The sequence below is a fragment of the Oreochromis niloticus genome, linkage group LG15 (assembly GCF_001858045.2).
Source record: "Oreochromis niloticus isolate F11D_XX linkage group LG15, O_niloticus_UMD_NMBU, whole genome shotgun sequence".
Taxonomy (NCBI): domain Eukaryota; kingdom Metazoa; phylum Chordata; class Actinopteri; order Cichliformes; family Cichlidae; genus Oreochromis; species Oreochromis niloticus.
The window spans coordinates 6,515,191-6,534,450 of NC_031980.2; the positions used below are offsets into that span (position 1 = coordinate 6,515,191).

Here is a 19,260-nt window from a genome sequence, read left to right on the forward strand (position 1 = left end):
ATTAAATGGCCATCAGTTGTAATTACTCTGACATGGAGAGTAGGCGTCCTTGTGGAATGATTTGCAGGCCAGCAGGTGTGTTATCATCCATTCTGGTCAATTATAAACAGAAAGTATGATGTAGGTGACCTCCAGTGCTCAAGAGAAAGTGCGTGTAATACCTCCAGGAGACTCGTTACTACTGTAACCTCTAAAATTGAGTTTTCTCACATGAGTGAACTGCAGGACACAAATCAGGATTTTTTTCCTAATCCGTTGGTCAAATCTGTGTGAAACTCATCAGATTTTTTCTTCTACCACCCACCCAACCTCCTTATGCCAACTTCTCCTAAATGGATTTTCAGCAGCTCTGCACAAACACCATTACATGAGGTGATAATGACCTTCTGAGCCTACTAGCTGGCGGAGGAGGCTGTCTACTGACAATATCTATGGGACTGATGACAACAACAGCCAGCTTTTCTGTTTTTCTCTTTATTTTATAATCTACAAATCCAGACCTGAACAATGGACCATGTTACCGCCTATATATTTAAAGTGGGTTCTTTCAGTTTCAGCAGCTGAACTACGCTGCTATGTTGCAAAAAGTATGCTTATGGAAGCTTAAATAGAAATTTGTGTTTTCTGGCTTGTTTAACATTTTAAAATGTTTGTAGGGATGGCTGTAGCTCAGACGGTATAGAGCAGGTTGGTGGTTCGATGCCTGGCTGCTCCAGTCTGCATGCTGAATATCCTTAGGTAAGATACCAACCCCACGTTGCTCTCTGATGCATGAGTATGAATGTGTGTGAATGGTAGATAGAAAGCACTTCCACAGAAAAAAGTGAATGAAGCAATTTGTATTAAGTTCTCAAGTAGAGTAGAAAAGCGTTATATAAGAACCAGTCCATTTACCATTTGAACATCATGAATGATCTTTTCCTAAGCAAACCAAGTAGTTTTTTCCCTGTATATAACTGTCACGGTACTGGGTCTTTTGTGTGTGTTTTATTTATATTCTTTGATTATTGGTATTCATGGGTTTTGGTTCTGCTTGTGTTATATTTTCAGTCCTAGGATTTTGGTTTCTGTTACTTTGCCTTGTCACTCTTGTCTCCATGTTCCCTCTGTTTTCCCAGTCAGTCTTGTCTCTGTCTCAGTGTCTGCGTCTTTGTGATTGTCTCATGTTTCCTGTTTTACTTTGAAAGTTTGTATCCTATGTCAGTGTATCTAGTTTTGCTTCCCCTTGTCTTGTTATGTCTTATTAGTCCCAGCTGTGTTTCCCTCTGGTTTCCCTCATTACACCCTTGTATATTTAAACCCTGTGTCTTTGTTGTGTCGTTCTTCTGCTATGTGCTGTGTGTTTCCTCTATGTTGCTCACCATCCTCGTACCTAGTTTCTAGCTTCCCAGTTTATGGTTTGCTAGTGTCTTTGTTCCTCATGCTTAGTTTTTAATTTTCTCCTTTTGGATTTTGCTTCTAGTATGTTTTTGCTACAGTGCAATAAAGCTGCCTTTTCCTTTAGTGTCTATAAGTCCTGCATTTGGGTCCTACATCCTGCTGCCACACAGCATAACCTGACAGAAACCAAGCAATTTTGTTGTCTTAGTCAGTAAAACAGGAACTGATAGACCTCCTGAGTAAAAGTGTAAGGTTTGACTTGTACCCCAGAGAGTAATACTTCTCACATTGAGAACCTTGATTGTGAAACTAAAATGTGTATTTAGTTGCTTAAGATAGGGGGGAAAAAGACCAAATATCTGACTCATACTTTTGCCAAAAAATATTCCTAGAGCATGTCAGTGTTCTCTTCAGTTTCTTTCTTTTTTTTAAAATATATTTTTGTCATTGTTTCATTGATGCAAAGCCACGTTCTTGTCAGTAAGACAAAATGCATGTGACAGTCTTCCATTTTAACGCGCTTTATTTCAGCCTGTTTACTGCAGGAGTGTGCAGAGATCTCCTAAGTTGCCTTAGTCTAACTTGGTATGCGCTTTCATGTTTTTGCTGCTGTGATCTGCATTTTTCTTCTATTTTTACATCAGGACCATTAGCATGGAGGTTCCCTTTTTCAGAACAGCGCATTATCCCCCTGTGACCCTCTTGTGTTGCACTTCCCATGCTTGCCCTTCTTTTCTGTAGCTGTCATTGTCTTTCCTCTGTTTTTTTCACCCATGTCTTGTTTTCCCCTCTATTTGATCTCATTTCTGTCCATCCTCAATTTTACAGGGTGTAAACATTGTATATGAGTCTTCAGCAGTTCACTCACTGTAACTGATATTTCACAATAACATATTTTCAACTATCACGGGTCTGCAGTTAGATTGTTTTCACATAGGACATGGTGTAGGAGGTATAGCATGTCAAAGTGGCAGAAGGAGTGTGTGTGTGTGTGTGTCTGTGTTTTCCTTGCGTTAGTGTGTGTGGATGCAAGTGTGTGTGTGTGTGGGCTGAGATAGGCTGGCAGCAGCAGGCATCTGGTGACATCTGGTCCAGACAGATAAAGTAATAAACACACACTATCTCTCTATCGGCAAGGTGTAGCCTATCGCACCTTCTCTTTCTCTTTCGCTGTCACTCCGTTTTTTCTTTTATATCACTTTTGGCCTGTGTCAGAATCACTGATACGACAGGAATCAGCAAATACTGGCGAAGTAGTGTTTCAAATGAGGATAGAAATGATAACAATAGATAAAATAACCAAGTATACGTTCTAAACTAATGCTGTGCTGGCAAAGACATTAATCTTTTATTTATTTATTTTACAATTTTTAATAGTGGAAGTTCTCATGAAGGTAATAAAAATCTGTTTACGCTTCCTTTTGACAAGATCTAAGAAACAAAAGGCCAAAACCAACAAAACCTCGGCGGCATGCTTTATGTCGTTGCCATCCTGGAAGATCCATCTACGACTCATGTTCAGTGTTCTGGCTCATCCAAGATTTTACAATAAATGGCCCCATTCATTGGCCCTTTAATTTGGTGAAGTCATCCTGTACCCTTAACACAAAAAACACCCCAAAGCACAATGTTTCCACCTCCATGCTTCCCTCCCAGGATGCTGTTCTTTGTGGTTGTTTAGTTGCATGATAGTGAGATAGATTATTTGTATCTGTAATCATCTATTGTAATCAGGTTACAGAGATCAAGCACTTATGTCACTCAATGACACGCAGTTTATAACTTCCTGCAATGTGTTTCTTCTTAATTTTTGTTTGATATTATGTCTCTCTCCATTAAAATGAAACTACCATAAAAATTAGAAACTATTCATTTCTTCGGAAGTGAGCAAACTTACAGAGTCCTCAAATAATTATTTCTCCCACTGCATCCTCATTTATCACAGGGTTCAGCAACCTTTTATATCAAAGGAGCCATATTTGAGCAATTTTTCCAACAAATAAATCTGTATGTAGCTGCAAAATACATTTGAGCCTTTTGATGAAGATGGCAAAGCCTAATAGGTATAAATTAGCCCATCAAAACTGTGCAAATAATTCTCCCCTTTCATCACAGTCTCTGATGCATTATTTAAGTATAGAACTAGGATTTAAAAAATGTTTTTAACAAAGAAACTGAACAATTAAGTTGTTCAGGTTGTGAAAAGTATTTATTAAAATGTTAAGGCTTACTTTAAAACCGACCAGCATTATGAATCCTGTCTTTTCAAGTACAAATGAATCAAATTAAAAGCTTTGCTTTGCTTTGATAAAATAATAACATATAAAGAACATATAAAGAAACCGAACGACAGCCCAATAGCTTTAAAAGTGATATAAGTTAAAGATAAATTTTAAAAAAACAGGCCACTTTCAATTTAATTTTTCACTGAAGTCCTGAAGCAGAACACCAGTAATCCAGCAGTGTTGATTAAAAGCATAAAAATCTGCCCAAAATGGTAAAATTCTGTATTTTTTGTGGTGACATTTGTTTATTTGGATTTCAAATCCATAGCTAAGGAGACTCAGGACTAGTCACAGATGTGTATTCATCCATGCTAGCCAACATTGAAGTTTTAATAAAAACTAAGAGGATAAGACATCAGGCGGCAGACAAAGGCTATGTCACACATTTTTAAAACGGGAGAATGTAAAGATTTACTAACGCTACAACAAATAAAAATGAAAAATGTTTAAAAACAATTTTCATTATCGTTTGGTTTTTATCGCGGTTACAGGGAGTTACTGGAGATGAACTAAAGGGCTCTGAGCTAGGAAAATTAGAGCTGTATCTTCCACTGATGACAACTCTTGAAGTTCAAAGTGAAATCTTTTTGTTTGCCTCTTCTTCATCAAAATAACTTGTTTGGCAGAAAGACCAGTGCTATAACAATTATGCAGTTTTTTCTCCAGTGGACGAGTTTTGATCACCACAGTTTTCAGTAATATCCAACCAAAGCTGTCTAACAAGAAGGTAGTACCACAGCAAGTGCATTAGCATAAATATTACTTCACAACCGTACCCACACAGTTTGGGTGATGTGTGCTCAATTTTCTCCAACAGACGGGGTGCAAGGTGCTATCTAACACGTCTGTGTCTGCACTACTTTTAAATTAGTGTTGTTATACTTGCTTTTTGTCCTCCTCTTCTCCTTCATTTCCTTCTTTTTGTGTTTGTGGTTGCTTTTAAAGTTTAAACCCGCTATTTCACTGAATCCAGATAGACTGATGGAAGGAAAGCTGGAAACTGATCAGTGGACAACCACCACACAGTCCAATGAATTTTATTTTCCATATGATTTATTACCATCTCTGAAACAGCATGAAATCTTGAAAAACAAATGAAATCTTTCTGCCAACATGGGCAAGATATCCTTGGAATATTTCGTTTACCAAACCATAAAATCAAATTCAACTCAAAATTGTTCTTGCTTTTCAGTTTTGAGGAAAAAGTCATGGAGACTTTTTCACAGCAAAATTGGCCTTTTCCCGTAGTTAAAGCCTGATGATATTGTTTTTCTTCATTAAGGTTTAATCTTCAGATTATTTCTTGCTTAATCAAATGATGCCTCTTGTTTTGTTTGCAGGTTTAAAACCCCAAGATATCCCATTTCCAATCACAGACAACAAAGAACACCAGAAAATATTCGCATTTAATGAGCTGGAATCTGTTGGGGGTTTTTTTTTTCTTTTTTTCACAGTTTCTGCAAATAATCGCTCGCTGATAAATTTGTAATATATCTCCGGATTAACTATTTCACAGCTCCTCATTTCAGACTTTACTCTTACCTCCCATGTCTGCTAAAATCACATATAAGATGTGTACACACGCGCAGGGGAGATTTGTTATTTACTCACCCCTGAACCACACGGGGGCCTCGCTTTCAGTGGTCAGAGGCTCTGTGGGTACAGGCCCAAATGGCCCCGTCCAGAAGGCTTTTCTAAAGAGCAGATGATGTGTGACAGGGAGAATTAGGAAGGCTGACTTCTACAAAGGCCTCAGAAAAGACAAGGAAAGGTTGAGAAGGAGCTGGGAGCGGTTAAGAAAAAGGAGGCTGACTATAAGCGAGAACCTGAGAGGAAATATTGGTGGATGGAGTGATGGATGACTAAGTAAGTAAATGATAAATAGAAGGAGGGCTGGGTGGATGAATGGGTGGATGAATGGGTGGATGCCTCGACACATGGCCCCAGGGAGTCAGCCATTATACATGCTACTGTCACTCAAGATTAGAGGCATAATTAAACTCCTGTCCCACTGCGTGTGGCTGGAACGAGTGTGTGTGTTTGCATTTGTTTGTGCATGCCTGTGTGTACCTGGATGTGTGTGCGTGTGTGTGTGTGTGTGTGTGTGTGTGTGTGTGTGTGTGTGTGTGTTGTTTTGGGTGCGTGTGGGAGGGGCAGACTGTGACAGAGATTGATGGTGAGGGGAAAGCGGGCCATTATGTTGTCTAGCAAAAGGAGTGATAGCCTCTCCACCTCTGTGTCTGTTTAAACTGCTGGCCATTTTATAGGCGTGGCACAAGTGACCCCACAACACACACACACGTGAACACACACACATATGCACACATAGATTCTATAAGCCTTTAATTAGGAACAAACTGCTTATTTCGAGGAGCTTCTTGAAGCTTCATTTGGCTGCAGTTGGTAGCTGGAAAGCCTCTGCTGGATTGCACAGGCACTGTGAAAACAACACAGAGCCGCTGAGCAGAAACTAAGTGTCATTTATAAATTAGACAATCACCCTCAGAAGTGTTCACCCAAGGCTCTTTCCAACAATTTATAGATATTTGCGAGTTATTTTAATAAGCTACATCATTTTTCCCTCCCCTTTAAAATGTTTAGACTTAATAGCAGGTTATCAGAAAACCATTCAGACTTCAATTAAGTGAATGAAAAATGAGGATAAAATGATTATCTTGACAGCTCAGAGAGGACACCCGACTGAGAGAGAGAGAGAGCAGCTTCATTCACGATGATGGTTAAAGGCCATGCTCATGAGCAGCTGCACACCGACCAGGGCTACGTCTCTCTCTACATGTTTGTGTTTCAGTGAGTGAAAGAACCGCGCCGCTCCCCTGCCGAGCAGAACATCAGCCTCATCAAGTCCGCCGGGCGCAGATACAGCACGGGGGCAGGATGACTTCGGCTGCCTTCAAAATAAAAGTCCAATAAATAAAACCAATGTTTCAAAACGGGAACATATAATGCACTGAAATTTGTTGTACTAAGCAAAATTTACTTGAATGATTTCAACTTTTAAAATATAAAACAGAATAAATTATTATTATTTTATAATAATAAAATAATAATAATTATTATTATAATGATGAAAGAGACCTTCTGCATACAGTACGCATTGTGTGCTTAAAAACATGCCACTGTCAATACTATACTGGTTTTAAATTTTGGACTGACTGAAGCTGATTAAAAGTAGTTAATGTCTACACTATCACAGGTACTGTATAATGTATTATGCCTGTTATTGTAGGGCAGGGAAGCCAAAGCCATTTTAAAAAGAAGGTAACATGCAGCCCCCTTTGATCTTAAGCGTGCAAGACGAGTGAAACTCCACTTTCTGTCAGCGTAAAGGCGTTTAACTGCACATTTAATATGATATCTTAATATAAGATAAAGAAGTGCAGCTTAAACAGCATATCTCAGTTTTTCTACATGATGAATGTGTACAATTGCTGAAAAAGTTCACAAAAGGTCACTGCACAAACTGTCCCATTTTTTTTTTTTAAATTTACCTATAAATACTTGGCAGTATATTCACTAGAATAAGGCGGTAACAATTATTACGTTGTATTTTTAGGGACTTGCGTTTATTTTTTTTCTTTTATTTTTCCCACAGATGTTGAACTGTTGTGAAATAAGAAAATCAAATCTCACTTGGCTCTGTCTTTATAAGATCACATGGTCCTACACCTATGCCCAAAGCACGCTGGTGTTTATTTTTTATATTCTTATAAGGAGGAAAGGAAGATCAGTCCTTATAACATTTTATATGTAACATAAAAGGACAGTTGAATAGTGCAACATCCATGATGCACATCAGTATGATGTACAATAAATATGCAAATAAAAGCAAAGTTAAGCCACTGCATAATACAGCCGCCCCCTAGAAGGACAGCATTTTTACAATACAAGATGGGGAAATTTGTTTTTATACTAAAGTAGCCGGAAGTTATTCACTCTTTGAAATTTCTTGCAGTATCATTATTTATTATTTCTTGGAAATACTTGATATGTTACCTACTTATTTTAGTGTATATACTGGTAAGTATTTGCAGGTAAATATAATTACATCAGAAAATACATAAAATTTCCAGTTAATTCTTGGGAAATTACACCCTTAGTCGCGAGAATATTATAAAGTGCTATTAGCCCTGATAGCAGCGTGGTACTCCACCGGTTTTATATTAAAAACACTTTCATGTCCAGTGTAACTGTGATGCACTGTGAACTGCTGAGTATGCAGGTTAAAGACTGGGAATAGGTAATGTGAAAGACAGACAGTAAACAGTTTAAACTGAACCCTGCACTCTTACATCACTTAGCACACACTAAGATACTGTTTGCTTTGTGCTGTTTGCTACACTTTAAACTGTTACCAGTGTAGTCTGATATTTGCTATGCTGTTTGCATTTGAATTGTGCTTTTGCTTTTTTGATCATTTCGCTGATTATTAGAAAGATGATTTAAAGTAACTTAAATTAACTGACCATCTTAAGTATTGTAAGTATTGGTGCCGACCAGGCCCATCCCTTTATGACCACAGTCCACCCATCTCCTGATGGCTGCTTCCAACAGGATAAATCATCATGCCACAAAGCTCAAATCATCTCAAACTGCAGCTTCACGTCATGGATGTGCAGCAGGTATGTAATGCTATCATGTCAATCCAAACCCAATCTGAGGAATGTTTGCAGCACCTTTTTGAATCTGTGGAGAATTAAGGCAGTACTAAAAGCAAGAGAGAGGACAACCTGGTACTAACTACGTGTACTTAATTAATGGCAAGTGAAAGTTTTGCCAATTCTATCCACTTTTATTTTGAAAATCCCCACCGGAACAGCACCACTGTACCGAGGTGTTTGACTTGACAGATGGCAGGCGGGAGACGCTCCTCTCTCGGCTGTCTCTCTCGGTCCGTTGGTCCATCCCGGTTCCCATTGTCTCCCCTGTTCACTCCTTGAAGACAACCCCGAGACGACCAACTAAACTTAGCCGTTTTTTTCCCGCTCACACCACCCACTATGCTTTACGTTTGGAGACTTACCTCGACCTGAAATTTTACCCCTTCCCTCTGTGTATGAAATTTAGGCATGCTCTTCTGTTTTCTTGTTTTTGTTTTTTGTTTTTTAAAAAAACATTGTATAAACGCATTGGCAGTAACGGAGACAGCACCGACTGAAGCGACCATCGACTGACGGGCTTGACAAGACGGCAGTTGTGTCATGGATCTGATGGGGAGATGAACCGAAGGAGGAGGAGGACTCATTAGCCAAAAAGCGCCCCCCGAAATCAGCTTCCAGCGGCTGTTGACACCTTACAACATTTTTATCAATGACCGTTTTCTCACTGGATAAAACACCACAGCTATCGGAAGATATAAGACAGGTTTGGGACCTAAGTGTTGGAGATTTGAAATAAATAAATATATAAATAAATAAAACGCGGTGTTTGGTGAAGGATGTTGCCGCTACATGTCCGTTACTTCCCCTGAGAGGAGAGGAGCTCGCCTGTGTGAAAAGAGGCAGGGACCACTTTCACTTGTTTTCTCCACCCTACAACAAATTAGGCTGTTTCACTCACACGAATGCAAGTGGCTCTTAATCGGATTACTAAACGAGGGATTTAATCTGGAGGGGAATACATCCATCTAATCTCACCGTCTCCCTTTCCCCCCAGCCCTTCAGTGTCTTTAAGTGGCTGCTGCTGGTGTGCTGGACTGTGTCACTTCGAGTGTGTTCAGCGTTGTGATGATGATGGTGATGATGATGATGATCGAGGTGATCGCAGGTGATGTCTGGACAAGTGCAAACTGTGTAGAAATCACTGGAAAGTCGCTGTAATCTCTGCTGGATGAATGAATGAAGGAGCTGGATCTGACTTCGTTTGTGCCACATGTGTTGAAATGCAGCTGATTTAGCAGGCTACGAAAGTGCCCTCAGTTGCTGAGGCTTGGAGAGGGTTTATCTACATATCCAGCTCTGTGGACTTGAATCATCCCCCTCCCCAAAGGACGTACTGTTACGGGCTTAAGTAGTTGCCTTTCATTCCCTTGAGCTCCAGAGAGTACGAGGGGAGCTGGTACCCTGTCCTCTGAGCCTGAGAAGGGAGTGCTTCTACCTGGGCTGGAGGCCAGCCAGACGGCCCTTTGGGAGCTTTTGGATTTTGAAGGACAGATCTTGGGGAGTTTCTGCTCCACGTGGACCTCTAGAGAGAGCCAGGAGGACATCATGGGGTGCTGCAGTGGCAGGTGCACCTTGGCCTTCATCTGTGGCATGCAGCTGGTGAGTGCTTACGTTACTATTGATCCTGTAAGGGGAGGAAAGTCTGGGTTAAATCTTTGAAAAGCTCCACAAACAGACAGGTTCAGATGGGAAAGAAGAAAAAAGGCATCTTTATTTGGAGATGGAGCAGAAGGAGAGGTGGGTGGCTGGAGAGAGGGAGAGATGGATTACTCAAAGGTCACATTTCAGAAGTTAATAAAAGGTCATGATACAAGGAATGATGTGCTTTGACGAATATGAGGGCTGAATAGATGAATACTGTTGCCTGGAGCTCTGAGGCTGTACTAAGAGTCCATATAGAGGGATTGATGGAGTTGGAGAGTGATAGATGGAGGCACTGTAGAGAAATGAGGTATGGGTGGATGGCAGATGGATAGATATATGAAGCAGGTACATGTAAAGCAAAGAAGGTAAAGACCCATTATAAGGTTGCACCATCAGACGCTGCCATTCTGTTTCTGTCTGTCTCCCGGTGTATCTCTCTTTTACACCATCTGTGTCAGTGGAAACTGGTGCCAGGCAAGACAACTGGGAGGAGGGATGGTCTGTAGGTGTGTATGTGTGCATACATGTGAGGAAGTGTGAGGAGCAGCACAAACAGTTTTATTAGTTCTGTCTTGTAGCTTCTGCATAATATGAGGAAAATTTTTCCCAGGAGCAGAACGATGTAATGAAGCAGCAAGAGCTGCCAAATGGTTTAATGTAGGTGACCTGCTGGTAGATCACGACATTTCTTATCAAACAGGCATAGTGGATAACATTTTTTAGGTAGCATGTGAATAAACATCGTTGGAATTCAGTTAAAGTTTTTTAAAAATTAAATTTAATTAGATTTTCAGGCTTTTTTTAGCTTTGTTTTGGTGAGTTTGTGACAAGCTTGTTGCCATCTTTGGTTTCTGTATACCACTATATATAGTCACTACACATAAACCTCCTGTAAACTACCTGTGGAAACCCTGCTTTTGCATTTTATTTTGTCTTTTATCATTTCGTAGTTTTATATCTGTGTGTGTGTGTGTGTGGGTGTGTGTGTGTGTACAAGAATACAGTCTATTTGCCCAACCATAGTAAAGAGGATACTATAGGAAATATAAATATAGGCTGTTGTTTCTTCGGTAAGGCTGTTCCACTGTTTGCATCGCTTCTCTTTAAATAAAGTTGAGCGATATGTAAACATTTTTCCACTTGGTGTTATTGCAAGCATCTCTTGTACCTACGGCATCTGTGTTACTCTTGGCAGCTTAAAGGTATTTATTGTGAATTTCTAAGCGAAACAGTTAAATCCTACTTCTGGTTTCTCCCTTTATTCACAAAGAGTTGCCACAACAGGTAGTTGTGCATCTTTGATTTGGCAGATTTTTACACTGGATGCCCTTCCAGACCACCGAGGGCTGGTGTCAGAAGGGCATTAAGAACGTGAACAAACTTTATGTTGTAAGTGACTGAGTGCTGTGTTGTGGTGAAGAGATATCAGGAATTTCTAGTACCTGGCTGTACTTTCCAATGCCAATTTGTACTAGGGTTGACTTGATACTAGAATTTCAAACTTGATACCGATACCCAAGACAATACTCGATACTTGATGCCACTTTTGAAACCAAAGGGAAGGTTTTGACTTAGTCGTGCAACTGTGGAAGTAGCAGTGAAGACTCGGTCAAAATCTTGGAAAAGTTAATTTTCAACTAATTTCCCCAATTATAAGTTTGATTTATCAAAATAAGTATTTAGGATGAATTTTAGAGATTTTACTCATTTTATAAATGATTTAGACAATTTCACTACAGACCATGAAGTTAAAATGTATTTTATATTTGTATTCCTCATAACAAACAAAGGGTACAACTAACGGCATAATACCTACCATATGTAAGTAACAATTGCTGTAGAAGAAGAGCGTTAAAGAAAATTTAAAGATGAACTTTGGATAAAGTGTTTTATCTAGCTACAGTCCACTAGCTGCTGCATTAACAGACAGATAATGTGGCCATTGGGTAATTGCTAATAGTTAAACAGGTAGCACCAAGGTGTGTACTGGCTAGGTTAACATTCATAATACTTGTTTAATAATTCAGTGCCGTAAAATGGAAGCTTTACTACCTCTAAAATTCCTCCTAAAATGTTGTTCACTCTTATGAACGTTAACTACTTGAAGGGGCTGCATGGGTGACTGTGCGTGAAGGTGTGTATCGGCTGGAGGAGGCAAAGACGGCACTGTTTGTATAGAAACAGTTCCAAAAAGGACAGCAGGACACATCTAAAACATTTAAACACTTGCTTGTTAAAATGCTGCCGCTTGGTGGTGAAAGTTTGAGTTCAGTTTTGGAGATTGTAATTAAAAATGTTTCTTTAAGAACAAGACAAAAAGAAACGCTGTCACTTTCTCCAAACTTATTACTAATGGCTCCCTTTTAAGTCCTCAAACAGACTTTTTAAGCTGGGAGCATGACTTTAATTGATCCCCAGTTGTGAGAAAGTAGATGCCTTTGCTTTTCTTTCTAATACTGTTATATTTAAGCTGCTCATTCTAGCTACATTTTAAACTAAAGGATTATTATTGCTACTGTACATAGTAGCTATAAGACTAACAGCCACAGCAGAGCAATAATTCCAGGCAAAGATTCTCCAGACGCTAACCCGGGGAAATGAAGGAAATCAGTCCCTTTAGGCAAAGCGGTACCACTCATCACAGAATAAATCCTGCATTTTCTAAAGATTTATGAAATGTTGCTGTTAGAGGATCTCACTGTGGAGCTTTTGTCTGCCGTGTGTATGGTAGCCAAAGACAAGCTATGATATAGAATGGGACAGTGAACACGCATGTGAACAGAAATGCATAAACATGAGGTGAAACGCTTTGGCTGTTGCAGCCTTTGCAGTCATGTACAGTGAGTGTGTGCAAAAGTAAAAAGCTATTGTGATGATGAATAGGAAGCTGTTAGCGACAGCACGAAGCACTCTGTTTTCAATACAAAAGGAAAATATCGAGAAAAAAACTCACCCAATTTACCATAAAGATATTATGTGCATGACCCTCTTTGAGCGAGCGTGTGCTTGTAGGCCTATTGTGCTGTGAAATAGGACGTTGCTGTGCTCGTTTCCATTCAAATAAAGACAGTTCTGTAAGTGAACACGTCCGCAGCAGAATGCCGATGAGTTTACCAAATGCGGTGCACACACTGTACGCGAAGAAACACACCACTGTGCTGTAAATGGGGATGCTGTGTATTTCCCTGTGTGAAATAAAGGCCACGAGTGACTGTGTGTGTGTGTGTGTGTGTGTGTGTGTGTGTGTGTGTGTGAGAGAGAGAGAGAGAGAGTGCTTGTGAATGAGATGCTGTCACAGAGATAGTCATTGTGTCTAATGCGGTGGAACTAATGCTATGCCATAGTCAACAACATGTTTTGCTCTGTTAACCGTTGTAATAGCTAAGCCAGCTGATGAGCTGGAGGTCTAACACTACTGTATGTTTCAGCTTGGCCATGCACGGTTAGCATCTGCAGCTATTCGAGCAGAGGGCTCGTGAAGCATCACAAAAAGTGCTCATTTCCACTCTTCAAAGACATACATTTGAAGATATTTCATTCCTGCGGTTCCCTCACCAGAAGGCACGCTGCTCGCAGTCCTCTCTGCTGTGTGTTAACCACATTGACCACAGATTAAAGACAGCCTCTTACCCTGCCTCAGACGCCCCCCTGTTGGAAGTAATTGTTTTTGCTAAGTGAGCATCCGCCTAATTGGGGAGCTTGTAGAGTAAGAAGCAGTACTGGTCCAACCCAGTGTCACTGCAAAACATGTAATAGACACAGCGCTCCTCCGTGTCTTTTTCACGCTTTGCCTCTCCAAAGTGTGAAAAAAACACGGTGGACCGGCATGTCTATTGCAAGTTTTGGCGCAATATCGGGTTGACTGGTCAGTGTGTCTTATGTAGGGGAACTGATGTCTTATGTAACTCCTAGCAGCAGTTTTTCCTCCTGCTTCATTAGCTGGGTTAATTGCTAAAAGCTGATGTTGCCACACCTGAGCAGAGATCAATGATCCAGGTTGGGGATATGTCTACTTCACAGCTGACGTCAAAGCGTGCAGAGTTTAATCGATTCTATCAGCCAAATGTATATATTTGCCTGATTGTTTTCATTTGTCTTGCTTTTATTAGTAATGTGTAATTTAATGTCAGCAGTTAGTTAAAAAAAAAAAGAAGAAGTGTGCTGCTTTTCTGATAGCGCTCGGTGTCAGTCTAAATCTTTTTCTTTCTTTTCCTCACAGCCGCACTTAGTAAGTAAAGCTAAAAGGACTATTGATTTTTGGGGATTGAATAAATGGTTATATTCTCAGTGAATCAAGTAATCTTTTAATCTAAAGAAAAAATTCTAAAATGTAATTACGTCCAAGGTGATGGCTTCATATCCCTTGATTTGTCTGCAAAAAACCCCTAAAAACAGCAAAAGCCACAATTCTCTCTTACAATTACAAAAGAGTGAAAACAAGCAAAACAAACGGTCACTTGACAAAGAGACCAGCACAATTAAAAGTAATATACACTCATTGGACACTATTTTTTACTTTGTACAGTACAGTGAACTGAAATTATTTTAGGAGTTGAGCTTTATGACATGTTGATGTTATCCTGCTGGAAGCAGCTATCAGATAGTACCCTGGTCACAAAGGGACGGCCATGGTTCCTTCATGACCGCTCAGGTAGGCTGTGGCATTTAAAAGATGCTCAACGGGTACCAAGAATATGTCCCCTATACCAATAGACCACCATAATCAAGCTGAACTGTTAATAGAAGACAGGGCGAATCCATGCTTTTGTGTTGTTTACACCAAATTCTGACCCCACCATCTGAGTATTATAGAAGAAACAAAGATTCATCGAACCAGGCAGCATTTTTCCAGTCTTTTAATATCCAATTCAAATATGGTGTAGCCTCGATTTCCTGTTCTTAGCTGTCAGGAGTGGCCCCAGGTGTGGTCTTCTGCTTGTGTGGCCAGCTGCTTCAAGATTGTATTGTGTATTGTGCACATTTAGAGATGCTCTTCAGCATACCCTGGTTTTAACCAGTAGTTATTGGAATTACTGTACCTTTACTATCAGAGCGAAACAGTCTGACCATTCTCTTCTGAAGGCTAGCATCAACAAGTCATTTTTTTCCTCTCAATCAACTGACACTCATTGGATATTTCCTCTTTTTTGGGCCATTTTCTGTAAACCCTAGAGACAGTTGTATGAGAAAATCCCAGCAGAGCGGCGGTTTCTGAAATAGAGTAGCCCGTGTGGCACCAACAAGTCACTTCAATCACCTTTCTTCCCTATTCGAGTTGAACTTCAGCAGGTCCTCTTGAACATGTCTACATGCCTGAATGCCTAGAGTTGGTGCCAAATGACTGGCTAATTGCATATTTGCATTAATGAGTAGCTGAACATGTGTATCTAATAATGTGGCTGTTGAGTGCATATTTATTCTAAAGACAAGAGCGGTGTTGTCGTCTCTAGTGACTAAAAAAAATGAGCAAATGAGAGACTTTCTCAAAATAAAGTCTTGTTGACTATAAAAGTGGTGTCTTAATGAGCCCGTAGCAACAGCGTTGTCATGTTGTATTACATGCATTAAGTTTCATGGTGCTGTGAGCAAGCTGTGTTATAAGAGGAAGATCATACAGCTGAATTGAACAAAACAGCCATAGAGTACACACACACAAACACAAACACACGCCATGCCACTGGTGACTCACTGCCTGTGGCGATGGTTCAGGTCTATGTTGCTATAACAGCCCACAGCAACCATCAGCTGCTGCCACAGAAGTGATGACTAAATTATCTAAGGGCGTGACGGGTAACAGGACTGCAACCGTGGCCTCCCACCATTGGCTGGTTCAGTCGAGCTTTTGAAGTCGGCCGGTGGGTGTTAATGTTGATGGAACAGTAATTATGTTGTTGATGTGTACGTTAATTGAATTGAGGTAATGGAGTAAAATGATGGGCTTGTAATTCAGTGTAGTGCACAATTACAGTGAGATAATAACTGGTAATCCAGAGAAATGTAATTGATCTTTCAGACTATCACATATTAGCAACAGGAAAACATTAACCTAAAAGAAATTTTCCCAGAAACTGAGGTAAGTGCTTTTTCTTGAAAAATATTCTCTTTTACACTGCTGGAATTGCAGATACTAGCGCAAATACCAAGAATACCTGTTCAATCAATCTAATAAATTTGACTTTGATCTCCTGGCAAACTATAGTTATTTCCATGTGTCCTTTATGAGGCTGTGGGACAGTAAGCTTTCGGAGCTTTCAAAGCTCCAGCGTGCAGCCCAGCACCTTAGAATTAAACAGCAACAAAGAGCAAAACATCAGTCATAAAATATTTAATTAGAATTAAAATGTTGATTGTTGAATGTTGATGTTGCTCTATGTGCTACAGCAGCAGTCCCCAACCCCCGGGTCCGGTTCGTGAGTCGTTTGGTACCGGGCCGTGAGAGTTGAGACTCGGGTGTGAAATTTATGGTTTTCAGGGTTTGTATCGTTTTTTAGCATTATTTTTTTATCGTTTTTATCATTGACTCAGTTTCCCTGGGTCTTTTCCCGTGTGCTATGAATAAATCTTCTTTTTTTTGGTACCGGTACTGGTTTTATTTTGTTGTATTTATCTGCGACAACTTAAAGGCCGGTCCGTGAAAATATTGTCGGACATAAACTGGTCCGTGGCGCAAAAAAGGTTGGGGACCGCTGTGCTACAGCACTAGATTAGGATTTGCTGCAGCATTCATTTCTTGTCTTTTTTAGAATAGTTATTGTGGTAACGGTATATTTTTTATGATCTTTTTCATTTTTAATCACCCTTTGATAACATCTCTGGAGTAGGTGGCGCTCATAGGGATCATTTTCTGTGGAAAAAAAGTCATATAATGCATGAAATACCCCTTTCAGCTTGCTGCCAACAACACCCATTTCATTTGAAGTTTTTTTTTTTAAACATTTGACCAGAAACACATGTATTTTTGCAGAGAATGACTGTAGGCTATCAGAGACAGTGTTTATCTTACCGTGACAGTATGATCATGTGACATTTCCACCACTGAGGGACATACTGAATAATTTACCTTTTAGAAGCTGCAAAATGGATGCAGAAATTGTATCTCAGCATGTGCACCACATGTTTGAAAAAAAAGTGAGTTTGTAACCATCAAAAGTCAGAAACTAGTACTTAACCAAGATGTATTGGGCAAGAAAAAAACAGTAAAATCAAAGATAACATGTTGGAGTTTTATAGAACTCATTTTATCTTGAAGCTGGCTTAATAACTTCAGCAGAACTGGTTTGCAGATTGATATAAACAGTCAATTTCACTTCAGCATTGCAATTTGGCAAAAATGTTCTCCCACTCAGTTTGATTGTATCGTATATCCCATTTTTTATTAGTGATCTTGAGTTGCAACTATTTTGCAGTGTGTACCATCTCCCGCTGTTGGTTTTTGCAGCATTTTAAAGCAAATCCACTTTTAGAATGGGTTGAGTGTTCAAAGTGAACAGAGCTCTGCTCTTTGGCAACAAACAATCTTCAGACCTCCTTCCTCATCGCAGCAACTCAGCGAGATAAAAAGGCTTTCCTATCCTTTATGTACAACACTGCTTTCAACAAAGGCCACACACAATCTCAGCTCTGAGTCTATAGATTTTCTGTCGCTCTTTCTTTTTCACACTCTCTAATTTGTCAGTCTCTCTTGCCCCAGGTCTCCATCTTTTTATATATGCCCACCCTCTGTGCGTATGTCTTTCTGGCCATTTTCATTTCTTTATCTCCACCTCCTCTCGCTGTCTGGCTCTGCTTGCAAGAATGCGGCCATCACACCTTAGCCAGGGACTTGACTGACAGCTCATTCACTGTATTTCAATAGTCTGAACACAAAGTAAGTCTTCACTCACTGATCTGATGAGGTAGTTTCACTGTGCCAAATCAGTCCCACACTGAATCTCAGTCCTTATAGATCAATCCAAGCTGCATCTCTATTGCTCATACATTCATGAATGATAGTGTTTCATTCTGTGATTTTCTGCTCTGTGATTTTCTGTGAAGGTATGCTATGTGCAAAAGGTTAAGTTTTGGGCTTAAAACTTTACTTTTTGATTATACTTACAGTTATGTCAGAATCAGGTGACCCTGAATCTTACATTAGTTATGCTGCAATAGGCCTAGGCTGATGGGGGCTTCCCATGATGCACTAAGGGTTTCATCTCCACTCACCTCTTTTCACACTCCTTTCACATCACTCTGCATTTAATAATTATTCATTATTATTTCTGGCTTGGCTCTCTTCCACAGTGTGTCTTTTGTCCTGTCTTCCTCCCCTCATTCCCCGAGTGGCAACAGCAGATGGCTGGCACCCCCTTGGTTCTGCTGGAGGTTTCTTCCTATTATGAGGGAGTTTTTCCTTCCCACTCTTGCCAAGTCCTTGCTCATAGGGGGTTGTGTGATTGTTGGGGTTTTCTCTCTATTATTGCAGCGTCTTTACCTTATAATATAAAGTGCATTGAGGAGACTGTTGTTGTTATTTGGCACAATATAATGACAAATAAAATTGAATTGAACTGAATTAACAAAGAGTGACATATTTCTAAACTCCTTTGATATAGGGTATCGAGTATGTCAATAGGTTTTTTGCTCTTTCTAGTCTACTGAGTGGTCAGTTCCATGTTGTGTGTATGCAAAGTCTGTTTGAGTGCATCGGTTGAAGTCACACAGTTGAACTAGCGGATTATTACCAGATTCATAATAACCTATATAAGCTATCCCAGTCCAGTTAATGTGCAGACAGTATAATGAAGGTACATACAGGAAAACAAAAGATCAGTCAACCAGCACTAAGAAATAGTTCTTATATTGTGAGTATTTTTTGCAACCGTGCAGAAGTAATTTTTCTGCTGCAAGACTTACATCTGCAGTAACTGAACTCTTCCAGCATAATTACACTGCTACTGACAGTCAACCTCACTAACAGATTTCAGGGCACTCTGCACTGTGGTGTGATACAAATTATCTTAGGTCAGACAATGGATCAGCTCTGTTCAAGCAGATATTTTTAATTACTCAGTTAGAACCTCCACCTCCTATACAGCCAAACGCTAACACCCAGCATATCTACCTCTCCCCTTCTTTGTTTCCAGCATTGATCTTCGCATTTGTGCTTACTTGCATCCACCAAATGCCTAATTATTTTAAAGGCTCATCCTTTAGACACCAAATCACCACTTAAGCTATGAAGAAATAACATTAAAGCGAAAGTAAGGTGGCCCGTTGTAACACTGCAGTGGTTC

At 39.9% G+C, this 19,260-nt stretch overlaps 1 protein-coding gene across 1 annotated transcript in view; it reads left to right on the forward strand.

Annotated features, from left to right (window-relative positions):
- The first annotated feature begins 8,040 nt into the window (after positions 1-8,040).
- nkain2 (sodium/potassium transporting ATPase interacting 2) overlaps positions 8,041-19,260 on the forward strand; it is a 108,953-nt gene continuing 97,733 nt past the window's right edge. Inside the window, exon 1 of the mRNA XM_005449640.4 lies at positions 8,041-9,943. Coding sequence (XP_005449697.1) covers positions 9,890-9,943 — 54 coding nt within the window. The 5' untranslated portion in view covers positions 8,041-9,889. The remainder of the gene's footprint in view (positions 9,944-19,260) is intronic.